This window comes from Danio aesculapii, chromosome 21 (assembly GCF_903798145.1).
Source record: "Danio aesculapii chromosome 21, fDanAes4.1, whole genome shotgun sequence".
NCBI classification, from domain to species: Eukaryota; Metazoa; Chordata; class Actinopteri; order Cypriniformes; family Danionidae; genus Danio; species Danio aesculapii.
In genome coordinates this window covers 11052307-11077410 of record NC_079455.1, presented here as the reverse complement: position 1 = coordinate 11077410, position 25104 = coordinate 11052307, and the positions used below count along the sequence as shown (strand labels likewise).

Genomic DNA, 25104 nt, shown 5'->3' with positions numbered 1-25104 from the left:
AGCACCTTTGGGATGTGGTGGAATGGGAGATTTGCATTATGGATGAGCAGCCGACAAGTCTGCAGCAACTGTGTGACACTATCGTGTCAATATGGACCAAAATCTCAGGAGTATTTCCAGTACCTTGTTTAATCTATGCCACAAAGGATTAAGACATTTCTGAAGGCAAAAGTGGGTTCAACCCGGTACTAGTAAGGTGTACCTAATAAAGTGGCCTGTGAGTGTATCTTGCAGACCTAACTTGCACAATCATTAGTTTGAAAACCTGTTTTAGGTGACATGTTTTCTATGTAAATGTGTTATATTACAAATTGTTCACACACTCCTGAAAATGTTTAAGATATTACCTATTTTTAGACCCTACATCTTTATCAGACCCATCATAAATATAAAAAAAAAAATGGAAATGATTGAGTTTAACTTCCACTAGAAGGCAACGACCCATTAAAACCCTCAATGAAAACCACAAATAATAACTAATGGACACATTATTTAGCCATCTTTGAGTACAAATAACTTTTAAGAATCTACTAATGTTTATAATAATAGTTGTATAGATCATAATCGAACAAAAACAGTCATCACCATGCAAATACCAGACAGTGTAATAATATTTTAATGTGAAAAATCAAGACTCGTACATACATGGAACAGAAACACAGGGCTATGAGGCAGAGGCAGAAATGTTGAGTTGTTCCAGTTTTTCTGTTAAAGATATTTCCGTGTCTTCTGTGCTTTCCGTCAAAGGCTCCAGATACTGTTTTCCTGCCACCCTCTTCCCGGTGACGGGATCCACCACCTGCCCCACTTTATACACAATCTCTGCCAGTTCATGATTCACGTGTTTGGCTCTTTTCTCCGGCAAGGCCTTCAGTAAGACGATATCCCCAACAGTGCACTGCTCCAAAGCATCATGGGCAAAGTAGGTCTTCCTCTTGTTGTAGTACTTGTAAAAGAGAGAAAGAAAAAAAAAAAGTGCGCCTCAGGATTATAAATAAATTTATTCTTGGATAAATTAGCTGAATGGTAGTCAATTTGCCAAGAGTGTATTGTAGCGTTCCAAATTTCAAAGCATTTTACCAAAATATGTGTCAAAATAAGATGTCACGCAAAAATCAGTCCACTTGCTGAAACACAGAGAAAGTTGTGACCAAATTAAAACTCAAAATCACCCCAGAATGGATGAAAACATCCCCAACAGCACACAAGTGTTAATATCGAGTAGGCCAATGCCTTGCGGCTATTGATGAATGACCATGTTTGTAAACATTCAGGATGCGCGTGCAGCGAGGTTGCAGAAAAAAAAACGGGAGCACTAGCATGTACAGTGAGGGAATGACATCTGATACGGTACAGTATTTGTTGTTGTCTTAGAAATAAGTTATATTGATTACATATTATATTTGTGTGGTCATGTGCAAGAAATAATGTTCTGTGATTACCAGATTCAAAACTACGCAGTGCTTAAAACCGAGGTTCTGCCTCTGCCAACTGCATTCTGACAGCGAACTGAACCTGTTCAGCAGGGTATGTGAACTTGCATTTTTACATTTCATTCTAAGCATTCAGTGTCTGCAGTTTAATTAACCATATTTATCTGTTTTTGCAAAAATCATTGCTGCAATCAAAAGCGAGTAACGTGTATAATTAAGCATAGCGTGAACTTTTACCTGATATGAAATGAGACCTGCAGAGTCAAGCATTTTTAATTAGGTCCTCACTCCATTTAGTTCCCTTTTAGCCAAAGAAGTCTGCGGTTGGCATTATAAAGCATTGTGGTGTACGGTAAAAGTTAAGTTTTCTATATTTGGAGAACGAATTTGGCATCCTACCGCACAACACAACATGTTTGCTAGCGCAACCGGTCACTTTTTGCAACTGGGAACCCGTGTAATGTCATGTGTGACCTAGGTTGGTAATTCCTCTACAAGAACTTATATCCAAAACAATTTGCAATAAAGAAAGCTCACATTCGCTAATGTCAGGTTCACACCAAATGCAGAATTAAGTATTCGCAGGACTAAGTTACATACATGAGGTAACATTGTGGCTTGCGTGTCAGGAAAAGGACGAGCATTACTTTAATAGTCAATCTACAGGTGTACACTGAACTTTTGGATACTTTTCTCTTCTTTTCAATTGAATAGTTTTGTTGATGAAATAGATGATGTCATTTTTTTAGGATGATAATGCGTCTTGCCTAGGGCTGGGTATCATTCCAAAATTTTCAATACCGATACCCCGATTTCGATACCGGTTCCGAACAATACTTTTTTCGATACTTTTATTTTAAGAAAAATATTTTAACAAGATTATTTTTTTCAGGATGTTTGTGACACTTCACAGCAGGCTCATCTCTAAGACCAATAAACAAAGGAACAAAATTGCAAAATGATTAACACAATATATTAGTGCAAACAGTTTTAATAAAGTTCAAGCAGTTTTAAGTCAATAAATTTTATATATTTGTGAGGCTTACTGCTGCTTAAAGGTTTAGTTCGCCCAACTTTAGAATGATTTTGAGGCGGAGAAGGTGGGAAAGGGCCGTCATCGCAGCTCGCGCTTAGGGTTTATATTCTGTATGATGCCCTCCATCATTCAGAGGAATGTGTGAGAGAGATCTCAGGTCTGGTGGGAGCAAATTGTGGCGACTGACCACTTTCCTCCATGTTTCCTCTGTTGTTGTTTACCGCGTCGGAATCTCCACACACGCTCTTCCTTCTACATCATTAAACCGCGGAGAAGCACCACATTGTCACAAGTTTAATGATGATCAGAACAGAACGCCTCAATAAATACGATCTGCCTGTTTACATGACAATCGCATTGTCACATATCCGATTTTTAACTGATTTATTTCCACATATGAAGGAGACCTGAAACCGATCTCTGAATATCCGAATGCATGTGTTTTTTTTTCTGTTTACACGGTCATCATACAGATCCGATCTGTCTCACATATGAACAAAAAATCTGAATTGGGTCACATTTATCTGCAGTGTAAACGGGGCCTTAAACTTTAATGGTACACAAGCAAGAAGTGCTAAAAGTTAACTGATTTTGTATGTCTGACAATTTGACAAGCTCTGCGCGAGTGGGTGTAATCGCCGTAAACTGCTGGTTTTCAAGACAGCCTCGCTGCAGCCAAGCACCAGCATTTGATCCGGGCACGTTAAGGATGCAGGTTTTCTCCAAGTGGTGCTCACTGACGTTGACAAGATTATACCCTTGGGTATCGAAATTATTTTTTTGATACTCGGTAGTATCGAGACGGTTCGGTCGGTGCTAAAAAAGATACCCAGTCCTAGTCTTGCCACAGAGAAAACAGACAGTTGCAGTTTTTCTTCAGGAAAGTCAAATCAACACTATGACATCAAACAGTCCAGATTGAAATCTAAATGAACATTTATGTTGAAAATTGAAAACAACAGCAACTGGTCCACCACAAAGGTCCTTCTTGCAAAGCTGATCTGTCAACGGCTATTTGAGAAAGCCACAAGCAACTTGATGCAGGATATAGTTTTTCATTAGTTCAAATAAAGTCCAAAAGAATTCAGGCAACCATAAATGCCAGAGGAGCATCTGAGGTAAAATTGCTTTTAGGTAAGAACTTGTGACTCACAACTTCGAACTTTTGGACTGAAATCACTTTGAACTTTACCTCAATGCAACAAAGTACTAATTTCATTGATGACTCAATTTTTTTTTCCATGTACATTGATTACATATTTTTCCATTGATTACATTCTAATTTCTGTTAACTAAAATAAATTTTGTGTGATGCATAACTTAAAACGTGTTAACTTATTTAACAAAATGCTTTTGTGGCATTTTTTGTAATTTGTTAATTTGCTATGAGTAAAAGAATATGGGAATATAAATTCAAAAATTATTCAGACAAATAGAACAGAATTATTAATCAAAGCAATTGACATAAAAAATGTCAAGTACAATAAAAAATAATAGTAATGTTTATCTTTTTGTAGGTTACTATTGAAATTAAATATTGACTGATATTATTTGATATGATATATTATTAATTCTAAAAAGGAATATATATATTCTGTTGTGTTTTTGCTACAACACACAAAACACTTTTTCTATAATAGACAGAAAATAGGTATTTAAGAAATTAACATTAAAAAGCATAAATAAAAAACATATATATGAATCGCCACAGTGTGGCGATTCCATTTTTTGTATGCCAGGGGTTGTATAGGGCCTAAACCAACAAAAATAACCAAAAATTTGTCAAACATAGTGACTGTGCTTTTGTTTTGCATATGAGGCAGACTTAATGATCTATCTCACCTTCAGCAGGTAAGGGTCCAGCACTAGTCTGGTTACCCGAACCTTCGCCGTTTTCTTCATCTTGGTTCCGATCACTTGACCTATGATCCATTTCGCGTGGACCGACACCTGCCGCGTGGACATGCCGTTTAGCCTTTGCAGCCTCCTGAAATTCAGACAAACAATATTAACTTTAAATTCACGTGCACACTAGCAAGTCAAAATACATTTCCTGAATCAGAATCAGCCGCTAAAGTTAGCTCAGCTGCGCACAAGCGTGCTTTACTCACCGAATGCGAGGTATATAGTAGTCACAACAGAAAAAAACAACAACCTGTTCTTGCTATACGCACATAAACGGGTTCACGTTAAGGTAAATGTTAAAGTAAAGGTCATAAACTTATGAAAACATTCCGCATACGTTTGAATGTCAAGACTCGTGGCTCATGTTGATGACGTCACGCTGAGTGTTCTTCTTCTTCTTTTTCTTGGTGATTATTGGCGGTTCGCATTCTTAACAGAGCATTACCGCCACCTACTGTGGGTTATGGATCAGAGACCCTTTTTTCTTTTTATTATTATTATTATTATTTATTTGCTTATTTATTTTTTACACTCTAGACTCTTCAAAACCCGAGCCGTCGATGTTGCTGCGTGTTTAGTTCCTCCATCTACAGCTCAGGTCCTTCACAGCCGAGATAGAGAAAAAGATAGAAGATAGGGGAAAGCATAATATTATTGTCAATATAATAATAATAAATTAATTAAGTAAATATATATATATATATATATATATATATATATATATATATATATATATATATATATATATATATATATATATATACATATACACATACACACACACATACGCATATGCATACACATACATATATATATACATACATACACACATACTTACATAGACATTCTATATCCTATGTATTAACTGAAGTTCTTTTTAAGAATTGTATCAACCATTTCCTTCCTTCCGGAAATAAAAATTCTTTCCGAGTTATTTCTTCATCAATTATCTGTAACTAATGATTACATGTTCTACTGTCTCTCTCTCTCCGCATCCATCACACAAGCCTGTTGAATGTTTTCCAATCATGTGTAATGTAGAGTTTAGCCCTGTATGTCCTAGCCTTAATCTTGAAAGAATACAATCCTCCTTCCTGCTCCCACATGATTTTCAAAATCTGATTGCTAGCAGCTCTCCTGTAAATACTGATAAATGATTTGTTATTCTTTTCCCTTCTGACACATCTAAACTTGGAATGACATATGCTATCCCCACCCGGCCACTTTGAGGATCTTTTGATGCATCTGTAAAAATGTGTGTAAATTGATCGTATTGTGTCCCAATATACTCTCTTGTTAGATATCCATCTGTTAACTCCTGTCCTTTTTCCTGTCTGTCTTTCAATAATTTGAGGTCTATTTTTGGTTGTGGTAATATCCATAAAGTTATTGTTGGTAGAACTATTGATGGTATAATACTATATTAACTTAATTTCATTTCCTGCACTAAATCCCCAATAATCCAGTTAAAGCTGTTAATTTTCCTTTTCCCATATTCCCAACATACCTCCAATAGTGTTTTTACAGGATGATTATCATCTTGGCCTTTTACTCTTGCCTAGTATGTCAATAACAGTTGTTTCCTTCTTAGATGAATTGGCATCTCCCCCATCTCCACCTGTAATACTGGAACTGGAGAGGAAGGATATGCTCAGCAACAAATTCTAAAAGCTTGAGATTGTATTCTTTCAAGTTTTTCTAATTGTGACTTTGCTGCTGAACTGTATGCCATACAACCATAATCAAGAATTGCTCTGATCATTGTTACATAAATTGTTTTTAAAGCTAATCTATCTGCTCCCCACTCACGCCCCGAAATACATCTCATTACATTCAAAATTATTTTGCATTTCTCCTGTATCTTACTGATGTGATTACTCCATGTAGCTCTAGAATCAAACCACATTCCTAAAAACCTGATCACTTTTACCTGTTCTAATTCTGTATTATATATTTTCAGTTTTAAGTCAATTCTACTTTTTTTGTTTGTAAAGAAAATATATTTGTTTTTTTTCCACTGAAAATTTAAAACCCCATTTGTTGACCAATTCTCAACTTTAATTAATGCTGTTCGCATTTTATTAACAATATGGTCCACATTTCTGCCTCTTAACAATAGAGCTCCATCATCTGCAAACAGTGATTTATTAATATTTATCTCTAAATTTGAATAAACGTCATTAATCATAATAATAAATAACAAAGGACTTATGACGCTACCTTGTGGAGTACCATTCTCAATAATTCCTTTACTTGACACATCCTTCCCAATCTTAACTCTGATATATCTTTCAATTAAAATGAATACATTGTGAATACATTCACTTGCCGCATGCCGAATTACAGAACTTAACTCTGCATATATTCTTTCAATTTCAATATTTTCATTCATCTTAATTTGTTTCAATCTCCTTCTTCACTTATTTCTTTGAATTTCTCCCAGTCTGCTTTCTCATACTTCCATTTTCCAGAATTATTCTGACTATTTATAACTGAACTAATAATAGAAAAATGGTCACTCCCAATTGAGCATTTTCTTATGACCTCCCAAACTGTAATTCCAACCAATGAATTTGACACAATTGTTAGGTCTAGTGCTGATTTCCTACCTATATTTACATCCATTTGTGTATATTCTCCATCATTCATGCATACCAAATTTTTCTTTTCTATCACCTCCTCAATTACTAGACCATTTCTATCTGTTATTATTCCACCCCATAGTGTATTATGCAGTGTTGTGCAAGTTACTTCCAAACTGTAATACATTACAGATTACTTATTACTGTGATTTAAAAGTAATCCCTTACCTTACAATATTACTGTCTCAAAATTGTAATATGTTACATTACTCTTATATTACTTTTTAGTTACTTTCACCAAAACAACTACAGAATTAGAACTTAACATTCTAAAATGACTAAATGTACTGCAGAGCATTTTACATCCAGTAGAAAGCGATATGATGTAGCAGAATGACGGTGACCTATCCAGGCTACTAACAATATAGTATATATTTGGCAACGTGAAGGCTCAAGACAATGCAAGAAAGGATAAGAGCCAAAATCACAAATGATCAAAGTCTGTTGAAAGTATGGTAAAGGTAAAGTGATTATCTGGCAATATCTGTGAATAGCTTGGCTATTTTCATATTAGACACAACAGGCCTATATGTAAACTCCAATGCCATGACGAGATGCATTTTTTTTTTAATCTTGCCATTATTCTATTCACTTTAAATTCGGGTTCACAACACAAAACTGTCATGCACAAAGTGAGCATGATGAACATAGCTTTCTCAATATAATGCTCGTGCACCGATTTCCTTTGTGGACAAAACTGCTTGTGAGCTCTCAAATATACGCTGCTCGCGTGCAAATTTTCTCATGCTCTCTCAAATATGCACTGCTCACGCACAAAATTTCTTGTGCGCTCACAGTACACTACTCGCTCAGTGAGATTATATGCAGACTCACAATTTGTGTCTTGTGTTCCCTCTTCCTTTCATGCTTTTTGATATAATTTATATTTGTACACTATTTATTAACAATAACCAAAATACTAAAATAGACTTACATATAATTTTTTTTATCTAATCCACTATAACCTTTTTTGTTGTTTGTTATATGATGAAATATTTCCAATTTCAAACACTTAAGACACAGAGAAAAGAAGTTGAATGCAAAGAATACATTTTTAAAAAACATTTATTAAACATCCAAAAGGTGCACCATACTAATCAAATAAAACAACATTTAAACAAAAATATAACGAATGCAAGCAGAAATGTAACCGATAAAAATAGGGGAAAACTTGATGAGGTATTATAGCCTACTGAACTATTCACTCATCAAATAAATCTCACTATCAATCCCATTTTAACACGTCTCTGTTGTCTTCCACATTGCTGATGAGATTGTGGAGGACATTTTCCCTGTCATGTACAGTGTTTTGAAACAGTTCTACAGTAAAGTACTTCAATTAATCAGTTGTGCTAATACTAGTTGCTTTGTTATGAAGCGGACAGGAGCAGAGGTAAGGAAACGTTAGGGTGTTTATTAATGACAACAAGGAGCACATGAAGGATAGCCAGGAGGATCAGGAATGTTGGGGTCTTTTCCTCCGTGGCTGGGTAACAGGAATACACGAGGATGGACAGCACACACCAGATACAGCTGACAGAGGATGACACAGACTTGGAAGGACTGGAAGACAGCGATTCGGGTGGACCAGGAAGACTAGGAGGAATACAAAGAGAACAGGTAAGTAAAGCGTTTGTTTTAGCTGAGGATGACTACGCTGAGTGGTCGCTCAGTTGTCCGCTTTCGTCGAGACGAGCCCGGACAATGAGCGACTGGAGTGCTGTGCTTTTATCTGGTGCTCGTGAATGTGATGCAGCTGTGTGCTCATTAGAAGTCAGGTGATGGTGATCTTCGTGAGTGGGGATCGTGAGAGCCTGACCAATCCGTGACAGTACCCCCCTCCCCAGGGCCCGCTCCTGAGGGCCGACACCTCCGACGCCGTGGTGGTCTCCCTCTGCCTCTAGGCGCTGGGAACTCAGGGTGGCTCTCATGAAACTCCACCATGAGACTAGGATCGAGAATATCAGCTCTGGGAACCCATGTCCTTTCTTCGGGGCCGTACCCTTCCCAGTCCACCAGGTACTCCAACTGGCCACCACGACGTCGGGAACGCAAGATCTCCTTCACTGCGTAGACGGCTCCTTCTTCTAGGAGCAGTGGAGGAGGGGGTTCCTCTTCGTGGTCAGGCTCTGTGGAGGGAAGAACAGGATCGTGATAGGGTTTCAGGAGTGATACGTGGAATGTAGGGTGAATACGGTAGTGAGAGGGTAATTGTAGTTTGTAGGTGACGGGGTTAACCTGTTCCACGATGGTGAAGGGACCAACAAATCGGGGACTTAACTTGCGAGAGGGCAGTCGCATGCGTATGTCCCGGGTGGATAGCCACACCTTTTGTCCGGGTGTGTATCTGGGTTCTTCAGACCTTCTTCTATCGGCGGTTACCTTGCTTCGACGGACCGCCCTCTGCAGATGTTGATGAGCCTCGTCCCAGACTCTCTCGCTCTCCCGGAACCAGTGATCCACTGCGGGGACATCAGATGGTTCGCCATCCCAGGGAAAGAGCGGTGGTTGGAAGCCAGGACGCACTGGAATGGCGTGAGTCCGGTGGAGGGTTGCCGCAGTGAATTTTTGGGCATATTCTGCCCGGCCCAAATACTGGCTCCAGGAGCTCTGGTGACCACTGCAGAAGGTCCTCAGGAACCGTCCCACTCCTGAATCTTCCTCTCTGTCTGCCCGTTGGTTTGGGGATGATATCCAGAAGAGAGGCTGACGGCCACACCTAGGAGCTTGAAGAAGGCTTTCCATAGACGTGAGATGAACTGTGGACCTCTGTCCGACACAATATCTTCTGGAATACCAAATGACCTGAAGACTTGATTAAAGATATTGTCGGCTGTTTCAAAGGCTGTGGAAGACCTTTCAGAGGGATTAGTTTTGACAAACTTTGAGAATCTATCTACGATGAATACAGGTATACCTTCTGACGAGGGGAGGTCAGTGATAAAGTCCACTCCTAGGTGTGACCAGGGACGGTTCGGAATCGGCAAGGGATGGAGCTTTCCAGCGGGTAGATGACGTGGGCTCTTGGATTGGGCACAGTCCTTACAGCCCTGAACATATTGCCTCACATCCCTTGCCATGTTTGGCCACCAGAATCGTTTGGGTACTAGCGAGAGAGTATTGTTGATCCCTGGATGTCCAGTGCCTAGCGAGGTATGTAAGGAGTGGATCAGATCTACCCGGTGTTCAGGTGGTATGAACTGCCGATGAGGAGGGCATCCCGGCGGAGCAGGGGCTTCCGGAGTGGCAACGACTGGAGGAGCGTTCCAGGTGATCGGACAAATGGAGATGTGTTCGGGAAGAATCTTCGTTGGGAGTTCTTCATGATCGTGATGCTCGTGTAAACGAGAGAGAGCGTCTGCTCTTAGATTCTTGGGTCCTGGACGATAGGAAATGGAGAAATCAAAACGTGAGAAGAAAAGTGACCATCTGGCTTGACGTGGACATAGTCTCTTGGCCTCTTTGATATATTGGAGGTTTTTGTGATCTGTGATCACCTGGAACGGATGTTTGGCTCCCTCCAACCAGTGACGCCACTCCTCCAAGGCTAGCTTGATTGCTAGAAGCTCCCTGTCTCCTATGCTGTAATTCTGCTCCGCCGGCCCCACTTCCAGAGAAATAGGCACAGGGATGCAGTCGGGGCGGTGTATCATGATGTTGGGATAATACTGCCCCGACGCCGGCGGTGGATGCGTCCACTTCCACCACGAAAGGAAGATTTGGGTCAGGATGAGTCAGGAGTGGGGCCCTTGTGAACTCCTTCTTAAGAAGGCGGAAGGCTGCGGCTGCTTCTTTGGTCCACTCCAGTCCTTTGGGTTTACCCTTGAGGAGATTAGTGAGAGGTGATGTAATCCTGCTGTAGTCCTTGATAAACGTCTATAAAAGTTAGCAAACCCAAGAAACCTCTGGAGCTCCTTAATGGAAGTGGGTTCTGACCAGGATAGAACAGCCTCAATTTTCTTCCCATCCATACGTATACCGGTTTGGTCAATGATGTATCCCAAAAAATGAATCGACTTCTGGTGGAATGAGCATTTCTCCGCTTTGAGGTAGAGGTGATGTTCTCTCAATGTGTGTAGGACCTCCGCAACGTTTTGGCGATGTTCGGCCTCACTCCGGGAGTAAATGAGGATGTCATCTATGTACACTATTACAAAGTGGTGAAGACTCCCGGAGGACTTCATGAATGAAGTTTTGGAATACGGAGGGGGCGTTGACCAGACCGTAAGGCATGACCTCATATTCATAGTGGCCAGTAGGGTCACGAATGCTGTCTTCCATTGGTCCCCCTCACGTATTCTTATCAGATTATACGCGCTGCGGAGGTCCCAATTTAGTGAAGACTTTAGCTTCTCGGAGCTGTTCCAAAGCGGCTGGTACCAGGAAGGGGATATCGGTATTTTACTGTACCGTTATTTAGGACCCTGTCGATGCATGGACGCAGCCCTCCGTCCTTCTTGGCCACAAAGAAGAAGCTTGAGGCGGCTGGTGATTTTGAGTGACGTATGTACCCCTGACTCAGAGCCTCCCTTATGTAATCTTCCATTGCCTGATTCTCTGGAAGCGAGAGCGGGTAGATCCTACCTCTTGGCAACTGGGCATCTGGAACTAGGTCGATCGCGCATCCCATGGCCGATGCGGCGGTAGCTGGGAAGCTCTCTTGGGGCAGAAGACATCATGAAAGGAGCTGTACTCCTTAGGAATGTGGATAGACTGCTTCTCAGGAGGACTCTCGACCGATGTTGTAAACAAAGAAATGGGGTTCCGACCTTGAAGAGGGAGATTTGGAAAACAGGTAGGTGTACATCCAGATCCCCATTTCTTTATCTCTCCTGTGCCCCAGAGATGATGGGATCGTGCTTCACCAGCCACGGGCGCCCTAGAATGATGTCCATATTTGCACCCTCCAGAACCAGAAATTGAATCCTCTCTTGATGTAACAACCCCACTTGAAGAAGGATGTCTTCGCATTGTCGATGGATACGGGTCGAAGATCGAGTGCACTGGGTTATCGGTTGTATCTGGTATATATGCGAGGACGCCTCAGTACGTGGGAGTTGACGACAGAGGGATTGGGAGATGAAGTTCCCTGCTGACCCGGAGTCGATGAGGGCTGTGACAAGGAGAGAATAGAGGCAGTAGTTATTTGTACGGTGGTAGTAAGTGGTTTACATTGTTCAATATTCGTACTGAATACACTCACTGAAGTCCGAATGGGACGAAGGGGACACTCCATACGGGTGTGTCCACTGACACCGCAGTATAGACACAGACCCGGGTCAGCCTCCTCTGTCGTTCCGCTGATGTCAGTCTTCCAGACTCTATTATCATGGGTTCTGGTTCTGGAGAGGCTGTTGACTCAGGCGATTGGAGGAGTGCAGACGAGGGGTGATGGTGTTCCTGTTGATAGGAACGGAGACGATCGGAACATCGGAGAGAATGTTGGATGAATCTCTCCAGACCCATAGTATCATCTAATGTGGCCAGCTGGATTCGGAGAGTGGGTTCCAAGCCGAGCCGGTACGTGGTCAACAACGATCTCTCATTCCATCCACTTGCAGCTGCCAGAGTGCGAAACCGGAGAGCATATTCCTGTGTAGATAGAGTACCTTGCTTTAGATGATACAGCTGCTCTCCAGCGGCTACTTCCCCATCAGAACGTCCAAACACCTCTTTGAAATACTCCGTGAAGGTAGTGATGGAATTCATGACCGGCCCGGCTTGGTTCCAGATCGTCTCAGCCCATTTAAGTGCAGGCCCAGAGAGTAGTGATACGATGTAGGCGATCTTTGACTTATCTGTGGGATATAGAGAAGGTTGCATTTCGAATATGAGGGAACATTGTAACAGAAAACCATTGCACTCCCCCGCTCCGCCTGAGTAGGGCGCTGGTCGGGCCATGGGACTGGAAGGAAGGGCCGAAGAAGAAACTGTGGAGGCGGAAGTGCTCGGTGCTGGTGGTGCGTTGGAAAGTGGAGCTGGTGGCTGTAGAATCCGCTTCAACTGGTCCACCAGCTCTTGAAGTGATCGGGGGTGCTCATGTGTCGTCGTTATGGGTCCGGGCTTCTGTTATGAAGCGGACAGGAGACAGAGGTAAGGAAACGTTAGGGTGTTTATTAAATGACAACAAGGAGCACATGAAGGATAGCCAGGATCAGGAATGATGTTGGGGTCTTTTCCTCCGTGGCTGGGTAACAGGAATACACGAGGATGGACAGCACACACCAGATACAGCTGACAGAGGATGACACACAGACTTGGAAGGACTGGAAGACAGGACGATTCGGGTGGACCAGGAAGACTAGGAGGAATACAAAGAGAACAGGTAAGTAAAGCGTTTGTTTTAGCTGAGGATGACTACGCTGAGTGGTCGCTCAGTTGTCCGCTTTCGTCGAGACGAGCCCGGACAATGAGCGACTGGAGTGCTGTGCTTTTATCTGGTGCTCGTGAATGTGATGCAGCTGTGTGCTCATTAGAAGTCAGGTGATGGTGATCTTCGTGAGTGGGGATCGTGAGAGCCTGACCAATCCGTGACAGCTATGGTAACACAAGCGTAATATAAACAAATTACCCAGTGCTGTAGTTTTTTTTTTACAATATAGGGTTACTATACTACAATTCACCACACTTTACTGTAGTAAAACTACACTTTGTATTTCATTTTATCAGTTCACTATTCTTAATACTACAGTATGCTGAAGCATTCATTAACAAATTGTAAATAATACTAGCCTAAAACATAGGCAGTATATCTAACAATCAAAAACACAAGTATTTATTATAGAATTTATTCATAACCTTAGTGTTTCGTGTATTGCTAATAAATACTGTAGCAATATATAAACCATATCAACATTCTTGGGATAAACCAATTGAACAGGAGGATCTCTGGAGAGCAAAAGCACGAAAAGAAGAGGAAAACATGAGGCACAAAATGTGAGTCTGCATCATCTGAAGGAGGCCAGAGCAGATCATTCGCACGTGAGCAGCCGTGTTTGAGTGCATGCGAACTGCGAAAAAAAATTGCGGTCGAGTTGTCCACGAACAGAGAATTACATGAATGCGCTCTTGTAAAACTGCGCTACGACTGTTACGCCATATGCACATACGTCCATCTCGCGAATGTACTGTCTTCTGCTAATCTATTTTGCCGCTCTTTCCGCTGCACGTCAGGGCTTGACCTTACTGTGAACCGGGCTGAGCCAATAGCCTCGGACCTCGAGCTCAGAGGCTGAAATCATCCGCGTTCAAAGTAAAAAAAGTACAATAGCCAGAGGGAAATTAATGACAACACGCACATATATTCACTAACCACGAACAGAAAATAGAACTTACTTGCGGTATTTTTATTTGGTAATAAAACGCGTTACTGAACATTGTACCGAGTAAAATATTACTGAAAATGTATAAGTAATGGCCTTACAACACTACTGCGTTACAGGAAAATGTAATACAGTACTGTAATACATTACTTTTGTAACGCATTACTCCCAACACGGTATTATGTGGCGTTAAAATCACACACCATATAACCCTTTCCTTCGTTTAGACCTTTAATTTTTTCTATACTACCCAGGAGTGTTAGTTTTTGTACATGGACTGTAAAAATTTATCATAACATATTCCTTAATTCCATACCATATTTCTATCACTATATACTCCAGGTTTACCCCTTTTTTCAAAATTCTGTAAGACATTCCTTCTTTATGAACGTGACAACACCTCCAACCTATACCTTCTTCCTTACATATTACATATTCACACCACTTACATATCTCTTTAAAACAAAATCTAACTTTGGTTCAACCATGTTTCCTGAATGCATATTACATTTGGTTTTTCTTTCATTTACTTAATATCCTTTAAAACCCTTGTCCATTAGCACATAGGCTTCTAGCATTCTATTGTTAGGATTCTCAACATAGCCCTAACCTACTCCTATCTCTTGACTCTCTTGAAAATCTGAAACTGAGGCTTCTTCTTACATCCTCACTCTTCAGACCCTTTATTCTCCAAATATCTTTCTGCTGCTTTAACTATTATTTGTATCTTTTCTGTTCTTCTTTCTGTTGGGTAGTGCAGTTAATTACTTCCTACCATGAAAGTACAAAATTTTTCTTGCTTACCTAACGTAAAATCCTCTGATGGCCTACTTCCTTCAATTCTTCCCTTCTCCTTCAATTCTTCTACCTGACTCCAATCTTACTGTTTGGTTTGACTTCCTCTTTTTACTAACTACCTTTACTGCTTCAGCATAAGTTAGATTGTTTTTTATTTTTTTCCTGCCTCACACCTCCATATGCAGGCATGATGTCCTCCTCCACAGTGTGCAACATTTCAATTCAACTCCATCTTCACACTTTCCAAATTCGTGTTCCCCTCCACATCGCGCACAACTTATTTTCGATTTACATACAGCCGCTGTATGACCGTACCTCTGACAGTTGTAACATCTCATTGGAGGCGCTTTATATTCTCTAACAGGGTAGCTGATGAATCCCATTCCTGACTCTATCTGGCATGTTCCCTTCCTTCAAATTTAAGGCGCACTGAAAGACTGTCCAATCTTCTTCATTCTTATTCATCTTCAATTGAACAGCGTCTATAATTTTACCAATATATAATATATAATATAAAACCATTTCCATCAATATTCTTTTTTAATTCCTCCATTGTTACACCAATCGGAACTCCTTTTATCACGCTAAATATCTATGAATTCCTGACCTAGGATTTTACTACTGTAACAACCTGCTTCCCCACTGTTTTTAATTTCATTGCTTATTTTTCTGTTCTTCCTTTTTGCATGCAATCAATAACGCCCCATCCTGAAGCACCTTTGCAAATGATATTTCACCTACTCTTTTTTCTTTAATTCATGTGTCAACAAGATTCTTTGAATCTAATATTATCCTAAATACTAATTGGGCCTTTTCTCCAACCCCTCTCCTCTCGCTAATCTAGCGAACTACTTTCCGATGCGTCCTCCTTACCTTTTTTTCCTTTTCCTAGATGCTTTTTTCCCATATTTTCAGCCTGATCTCACTAGAAAACGTAAATGTTTACGTTTTGTCAGTTTAGTGGCTAATTCGTACGAATTCGTACGAGTTCAGACGTACGAAATTGTACAATTTTAAAAAAGGATGCTTGGCACCACCAAACCCCACCCCTAAACCCAACCGTCATTGGGGGATGAGCAAATCGTACTAAATTAGTACGAATTAGATCGTATGAATTCGTATGAATTAGCCACTAAATCAAAAAGTTACGAATGCCGCTGAGATTGTGTGTTGAGAATACAGCAATCAGAGGTCAAATCTATGAAATTTCTGGTCTCCCTCAAGAAAGCTTGCTTTCACATGAAACTTGTTTAGATATTTTAAAAATGGATGCAATTGTTGTTAAAACTAAAAGCATGATGCATTTCATTGTTTTAGACAGTTTTTATCACTTTGTGATTTTGGCCTGGAAAGCTGATATTACAGCCTGAAAAAGCAAGAGTACAGCATCAGAGGTCAAATCTATGCAATTTCTGTCTCCCTCAATAAAGCTTGCTTTTCATCACTTGAACTTAATCAGATATGTTTAAAATGCATGCAATTGTTGTTTAAAACAAAAAGCATGATGCATGTTATTGTTTTAGACAGTTTATATCACTTTGTGATTTTGGCCTGGGAAAGCTCATATTACAGCCCGGAAAAGCAAGAATACAAGCATCAGAGGTCAAATCTATGAAATTTTCTGTCTCCCTCAATATAGCTTGCTTTTCACTTGAAACTTGTTCAGATATGTTTAAAATGCATGCAATTGTGGTTTAAAACTAAAAGCATTATGCATTTCATTGTTTTAGACAGTTTTATCACTTTGTGATTTTGGCCTGGAAGCTCATATTACACCCTGAAAAGCAAGAATACAGCATCAGAGGTCAAATCTATGCAACTTTCTGTCTCCCTCAATAAAGCTTGCTTTTCACTTGAAACTTGTTCAGATATGATTAAAATGCATGCAATGTGTGTTTAAAACAAAAAGCATGATGCATTCATTGTTTTAGACAGTTTTTATCACTTTGTGATTTTGGGCCTGGAAAACCTCATATTACAGCCTGAAAAAGCAAGAATACAGCATCAGAGGTCAAATCTATGCAATTTTCTGTCTCCCTCAATAAAGCTTGCTTTTCACTTGAAACTTGTTAAAATATGTTTAAAATGCATGCAATTGTTGTTTTAAAACAAAAAGCATGATGCATTTCATTGTTTTAGACAGTTTTTATCACTTTGTGATTTTGGCCTGGAAAGCTCATATTACAGCCAAAAAAGCAGGAATAAAGCGTCAGGGGTCAAATCTATGCAATTTTCTGTCTCCCTCAATAAAGCTTGCTTTTCACTTGAAACTTGTTAAAATATGTTTAAAATGCATGCAATTGTTGTTTTTAATCAAAAAGCATGATGCATTTCATTGTTTTAGACTGTTTTTATCACTTTGTGATTTTGGCCTGGAAAAGCAAGAATACAGCTTCAGAGGTCAAAATTAAGCAATTTTCTGTCTACCTCAATAAAGCTTGCTTTTCACTTGAAACTTGTTCAGATATGTTTAAAATGCATGCAAAACAAAAAGCATGATGCATTTCATTGTTTTAGACAGTTTTTATCACTTTGTGATTTTGGCCTGGAAAACTCATATTACAGCCAGAAAAGCAAGAATACAGCTTCAGAGGTCAATATTAAGCAATTTTCTGTCTCCCTCAATGAAGCTTGCGTTTCACTTGAAACTTGTTAAAATATGTTAAAATGCATGCAATTGTTGTTTAAACAAAAAGCACGATGCATTTCATTGTTTTAGACTGTTTTTATCACTTTGTGATTTTGGCCTGGAAAATTGATATTACAGCCTGAAAAGCAAGAATACAGCTTCAGAGGTCAAAATTAAGCAATTTTCTGTCTACCTCAAAATAGCTTGCTTTTCACTTGAAACTTGTTCAGATATGTTTAAAATGCATGCAAAACAAAAAGCATGATGCATTTCATTGTTTTAGACAGTTTTTTATCACTTTGTGATTTTGGCCTGGAAAGCTCTTATTACAGCCTGAAAAGCAAGAATAAAGCGTCAGGGGTCAAATCTATGCAATTTTCTTTCTCCCTCAATAAAGCTTGCTTTTCACTTGAAACTTGTTAAAATATGTTTAAAATGCATGCAATCGTTGTTTAAAACAAAAAGCATGATGCATTTCATTGTTTTAGACAGTTTTTATCACTTTGTGATTTTGGCCTGGAAAGCTCATATTACAGCCTGAAAAGCAAGAACAAAGCGTCAGGGGTCAAATCTATGGAATTTTCTGTCTCCCTCAATAAAGCTTGATTTTCACTTGAAACTTGTTCAGATATGTTTAAAATACATGCAATTGTTGTTTAAAAAAAAAGCATGATGCATTTCATTGTTTAGACAGTTTTTATCACTTGTGATTTTGGCCTGTAAAACTCATATTAACAGCCTGAAAAGCAAGAATACAAGCTTCAGAGGTCAAAATTTAGCAATTTTCTGTCTCCCTCAATAAAGCTTGCTTTTCACTTGAAACTTGTTAAAAATATGTTTAAAAATGCATGCAATTGTTGTTTAAAACAAAAAGCATGATGCATTTAATTGTTTTAGACAGTTTTTAATCACTTTGTGATTTTGGTCTGTAAAACTCATATTACAGCCTGAAAGCAGAATACAGCTTCAGAGGTCAAAATTAAGCAATTTTCTGTCTCCCTCAATAAAGCTTGCTTTTCACTTGAAACTTGTTCAGATATGTTATTAAATGCATGCAATTGTTGTATAAAACAAAAAGAATGGAAGCATTTCATTGTTTAGACAGTTTTTATCACTTTGTAATTTTGGCCTGGAAAGCTCATATTACAGCTTGAAAAGCAAGAATACAGTGTCAGAGGTCAAATCTATACAATTTTCTGGTCTCCCTCAATAAAGGCTTGCTTTTCACTTGAAACTTGTTAAAATATGTAGAAAATGCTTTGCAATTGTTGTTTAAAACAAAAAGCATGATGTATTTCATTGTTTTAGACAGTTTTTAATTCACTTTGTGATTTTGGCCTGGAAAGCTCATATTATAAGCCTGAAAAGCCCAGAATACAGTATCAGAGGTCAAATCTATGCAATTTTCTGTCTCCCTCAATAAAGCTTGATTTTCACTTGAAACTTGTTCAGATATGTTTAAATGCATGCCATTGTTGTTTAAAACAAAAAGCATGATGCATTTCATTGTTTTAGACCGTTTTTATCACTTTGTGATTTTGGGCCTGTAAACTCATATTACAGCCTGAAAAGCAAGAATACAGCTTCAGAGGGTCAAATTTTTGCAAATTTCTGTCTCCCTCAATAAAGCTTGCTTTTCACTCTGAAACTTGTTAAAATATGTTTAAAATGCATGCAATTGTGTTTAAAACAAAAAGCATGATGCATTTAATTGTTTTAGACAGTTTTTATCACTTGTGATTTGGCCTGTAAAACTCATATTACAGCAATGAAAAGATAGAATACAGCTTCAGAGGTCAAAATTAAGCATTTTATGTCTCCCCTCAATAAAGCTTGCTTTTCACTTGAAACTTGTTCAGGTATGTTTAAAATGCATGCAATTGTTGTTTAAAACAAAAAGCATGAAGCATTTCATTGTTTTAGACAGTTTTATCACTTTGTAATTTTGGCCTGGAAAGCTCATATTACAGCCTGAAAAGCAAGAACAAAGCGTCAGGGGTCAAATCTATGGAATTTTCTGTCTCCCTCAATAAAGCTTGATTTTCACTTGAAACTTGTTTCAGATATGTTTAAAATGGCAATGCAATTGTTGTTTAAAACAAAAAGCATGTTGCCTTTCTTTGTTTTAGACAGTTTTTTATCACTTTGTGATTTTGGCCAGGAAAACTCATATTACAGCCTGAAAAGCAGAATACAGCATCAGAGGTCACTGATTAAGCAATTTTCTGTCCTCCCTCAATAAAGCTTGCTTTTCACTTGAAACTTGTTCAATATGTTTTAAAATGCAGGCAATGGTTGTTAAAACAAAGTGCATGATGCATTTAATTATTTAGACAGTTTTTATCACTTTGTGATTTTGGCCTGGAAAGCTCATATTACAGCCTGAAAATCAAGAATACAGCATTCAGAGGTCAAATCTATGCAATTTTCTGTCTCCCTCAATAAAGCATTGCCTTTTCACTTGAAACTTGTTCAGATATGTTTAAAATGCATGCAATTGTTGTTAAAACAAAAAGCATGATAGCATTTCATTGTTTTAGACAGTTTTTATCACTTGTGATTTTGGCCTGGAAAAGCTCATATTACAGCCTGAAAAGCAAGAATACAGCTTCAGAGGTCAAATCTTTGCAATTTTCTGTCTCCCTCAATAAAGCTTGTTTTTCACTTGAAACTTGTTCAGATATGTTTAAAATACATGCAATTGTTGTTTAAAACAAAAGCATGATGCATTTCATTGTTTTAGACAGTTTTTATCACTTTGTGATTTTGGCCTGGAAAACTCATATTACAGCCTGAAAAGCAACAATACAGCTTCAGAGGTCAAATCTTTGCAATTTTCTGTCTCCCTCAATAAAGCTTGTTTTTCACTTGAACTTGTTAAAATATGTAGAAAATGCATGCAATTGTTGTTTAAAACAGAAAGCATGATGCATTTCATGGTTTTAGACAGTTTTTATCACTTTGTGATTTTGGCCTGGAAAGCTCATATTACAGCCTGAAAAGCAAGAATACAGCTTCAGAGGTCAAAATTTTGCAAATTTCTGTCTCCCTCAATAAAGCTTGCTTTTCACTTGAAACTTGTTAAATATGTTTAAAATGCATGCAATTGTTGTTTAAAACAAAAAGCATGATGCATTTCATGGTTTTAGACAGTTTTATCACTTTGTGATTTTGGCCCTGGAAGCTCATATTACAGCTGAAAAGCAAGAATACAGCGTCAGAGGTAAATCTATGCAATTTTCTGTCTCCCTCAATAAAGCTTGCTTTTCACTTGAACTATGTTCAGATATGTTTAAAATGCATGCAATGTTGTTTTAAACAAAAAGTCATGATGCATTCATTTGTTTTAGGACAGTTTTATCCACTTTGTGATTTTGCCTGGAAAGCTCATATTACAGCCTGAAAAGCAAGCATACAGCTTCAGAGGTCAATACTATTGCAATTTTCTGTCTCCCTCAATAAAGCTTGCTTTTCACTTGAAACTTGTTCAGATATGTTTAAAATGCATGCAGTGTTGTTTAAAACAGAAAGCATGATGCATTCATGGTTTTTAGACAGGTTTTATCACTTTGTGATTTTGGCCCTGGAAGCCCTCATATTACAGCCTGGAAAAGCAAGAATACAGCGTCAGAGGTCAAAATTAAGCAATTTTCTGCCTCCCTCAATAAAGCTTGCTTTTCACTTGAAACTTGTTCAGATATGTTTATAATTGTTGTTTAAAACAAAAAGTATGATGCGTTTCATTGTTTTAGACAGTTTTTATCACTTTGTGATTTTGGCCTGGAAACTCATATTACAGCCTGAAAAGCAAGAATACAGCATCAGAGGTCAAATCTATGCAATTTTCTGTCTCCCTCAATAAAGCATCCTTTTCACTTGAAACTTGTTCAGATATGTTTAAAATAGATGCAATTGTTGTTTAAAACAAAAGCATGATACATTTCATTGTTTTAGACAGTTTTTTTATCACTTTGTGATTTTGGCTGTAAAACTCATATTACAGCCTGAAAAGCAAGAATACAGCTTCAGAGGTCAAATCTAAGCCAATTTCTGTCTCCCTCAATAAAGCTTGCTTTTCACTTGAAACTTGTTCAATATGTTTAAAATGCATGCACTTGTTGTATAAAACAAAAAGCATGAGCATTTCATTGTTTTAAGATTATGACATTTTTTGTCATGGATCAAATCATTCAGCAGGTGTGGCAATTTTCTTTAAAAAGTTTAAATGCAAAGTTTTCTAAACTTTTCATTCAGATAGTGGAAGATGGATTATATTGACTGTTAAATTGAACAACTCTACATTAATAATTTGCAATGTCTACGGATATAACGTCAGAACACATAATTTAGAACTGTTTAAAAAGATTGGTAATACAATAAAGATCTAAAAAAGAAGTACAAAGACGGAAAGATAATTATAGGTGGTGATTTTAACGATGCCCCAAATGATGTTGTTGATCGTTTCCCCTCTAAAATTACTAGTTCAAGTTTTCAGATTTATATTCCTTTATAACTGACAAGTTGCAAACTCTAGATGTATGGAGATATTTGAACCCCAATTCCCTTGAATATACTTGGAGTAATAGTTCTTTTTCTTTAAAATCAAGAATAGACTTTTGGCTAATTTCACATGATCTAATTCCACATGTTTCAGAAACAAAAATAATTTGTGCCCCTCTATCAGATCACAAATTAATATCGATATCCTTTGATGGGTGTAAAGGCAATTCAATTCGCGGATATTGGAAATTTAATAACACCCTACTTTCTGACAGTTACTTTGTGGAACAAGTTAAACAGTTAGCAAATGTTTTAAACAGATAATAGTTTAAATTTTACACAAAAGTGGGAACTCTGTAAATATAAAGTTAAAACAATTGCTATAAAAAGAGGTAAAGAATTAAAGAAAAACAAACTAAAAAAAATACAGAAATAACCGATAAACTTATTTTTTAATTAAACTAAATTCTCTATCAGATGACAACAAATCTGAATTATATTCTCTAAATTAGAATTAGATAAACTGTATACGAATTAGCTAATGGTGCCTATGTGAGGTCAAGAGCCAAATGGCTAGAGGAAGGTGAAAAAAATACTAGCTGCTTTTTCTCCCTTGAGAAAAGGAATTATAATAGAAATTCTGTTTCATCCCTGAAAATAAATGAAAGCACTTCCAATAACCTTTTAGATATAGCATCTTTTAATTTTACATTTATGAAACACTTTATACTTCTAATAATGACAATGAAAAAATAAGACACTTTTTACAAACAGTTGAACAAACAGTTCCAATAGTTTTTAATGATAATACAGATAATATTGTGAGGATGATTTTTCCAAATCTGAGATTTCTAAAGCTCTTTCCTCTATGAAAAAAGGAAAATCCCCTGGTACCGACGGATTAACTGTGGAATTTTATTGTGCTTTTTGGGACCTGATAGAAAATCCTTTATTCAATATGTATAAAGAATGTTTAGAACAGAAAGAATTGAGTTCAACAATGAAACAATGTGTTATTAGTTTAATTTTAAAACCAGATAAAGATCCTTTAATAATAGACAATTGGAGACCAATCACTTTATTAAACGTTGATTATAAAATATTAGCCCTGGTATATGCTACCAGATTAAAAAGTGGTTTAAGTGACATAATAAATGAATCCCAAACTGGCTTTATGGCAAAACGCCATATTAGTTCAAATATTAGACTGGTACTAGATTTACTAGATTATAAACAATTTGTCAATTCAGAGGCACTTATTTTGTTCCTTAGTTTTTTAAGGGATTTGACACAATTGAGCACCAGTTTCTGTTACAGGGTTTACAGATATTTGGTTTTGGAAATAAGTTTATTCAGACTGTTAAATGATCTATAAAGACATCAACAGTTCAGTTATAGTACAGAACAATACAACAAAATATTTTTTATCAATAGGGATGTAAGACAGAGTTGCCCAATTTCTCTATTTTTGTTTTTTGACTGTCGTGGAATTATTAGCAATTATTATAATTAAAAATTCAAATTTGAATGGCATAACTATATTTGATAGAGAAATAAAATATCACAATTGGCAGATGATACAACTCTACTTTTTAAAAGATAAATGTCAAATTAAAACTGCAATTGATTTGGTTAAAGTTTTTTCAAATGCCTTAGGTCTTCATTTAAATAAAGTGAGATTCATCCGGTGCATGATTCTGGTGAGCAATTGTTGTTTAATATTCCAGTTAAAGAATGTGTTAACTATTTAGGAATTTTTATATCCAAAAACTTATTAGTGAGGCAGCAACTTAATTTTAACAACAAAATTAAGAAAACAAAAATTATTTTTGACAACTGGTTAAGAAGGGATCTTTCCTTTTTAGGTAGAATTTTATTAACAAAGTAGAAGGCTTGTCCAGATTTATTTTCCCAAGATTATCTTTATTTATTCCTGATTCGGTTGGTAAAGAAATTAATAAATTATTAGTACATTTTTGTTGGAAAAACAAACATCACCAACTTAAAAATTTAGTATTGGCCGAGAAGAAATGCAATGGAGGTTTTGAGATATTATATTATATAGTTATGAACAATACATTCAAAATTAATTGGATGAAAAAATGCAGTTGACCCAGATTCATTATGGTTTTTATTCCACACAGTATCTTTAAGAGGGTGGTTTGGTCTCAATTTTCTTTTGACTAGCAATTTTTCACCAGCTAAATTACCAGTAAAATTATCTAAATTTCATGAACAAGCACTCTTGGCTTGGAAACTTTGCTTTGTGAATAATTTTTCTCCACACAGAATGAAAATTTGGAATAACGATTTGATTACTGTTAAAGGAAAGAGTTTATATTTGGAGAAATGGTTGGAACATAGGTTGGTATATGTAAGTGATTTATTTAGATAATCTTTAAAGATCTATTCATATGAATCATTTTTATCTAAGTTGAATTTTCCTGTTAAATTGAAAGAATTTTCAACAGTGATCAAAGCTATCCCCTCGGGACTCGTTAATTTAATGTGCAGTCATTTAACCTATTATAAGATAGAAAATAAAGAATGTAATTTCCTGATAAATAGTAAAAATTTATTTGACAAAAAAATGTACTAACAAAGACATTAGGCAAGTATTTAATGATAAAAATAGAGTTATTCCAAGAGGGAAATTTTATTGGAATTCGTTATTATGGGAGGTTAATTGGAGAAAAGCATAGCTGCTACCATACCAATTTTGCATTTCAAATAAAGAGAAATTCATTTAAAGATTTTACATAAAATATATCCAACCAACGTGTTACTTTCCAATTTTTCAGATATTGAGGAAGAATGTTCATTTTGTAAAAACAGTGAG

At 37.4% G+C, this 25104-nt stretch overlaps 1 protein-coding gene across 2 annotated transcripts; it reads right to left on the bottom strand.

The window, feature by feature from the left end:
* Window positions 1–593: 593 nt before the first annotated feature.
* On the bottom strand, window positions 594–4736 carry LOC130214977 (28S ribosomal protein S17, mitochondrial-like). 2 transcript variants are annotated; one of them, XM_056446857.1, is made up of 3 exons: window positions 4712–4736; window positions 4312–4456; window positions 594–946 (listed from the first exon to the last, which is right to left on the bottom strand). In XM_056446857.1, the coding sequence occupies exons 2-3, from the start codon at window positions 4432–4434 to the stop codon at window positions 665–667; spliced, it is 405 nt and encodes a 134-aa protein (XP_056302832.1). In that variant the 5' UTR covers window positions 4435–4456; window positions 4712–4736; the 3' UTR covers window positions 594–664. The 2 variants fall into 2 exon arrangements, with proteins under 2 accessions (XP_056302832.1, XP_056302831.1); XM_056446856.1 differs by lacking the exon at window positions 4712–4736 and adding an exon at window positions 4581–4681.
* Between the last annotated feature and the right edge of the window lie 20368 nt (window positions 4737–25104).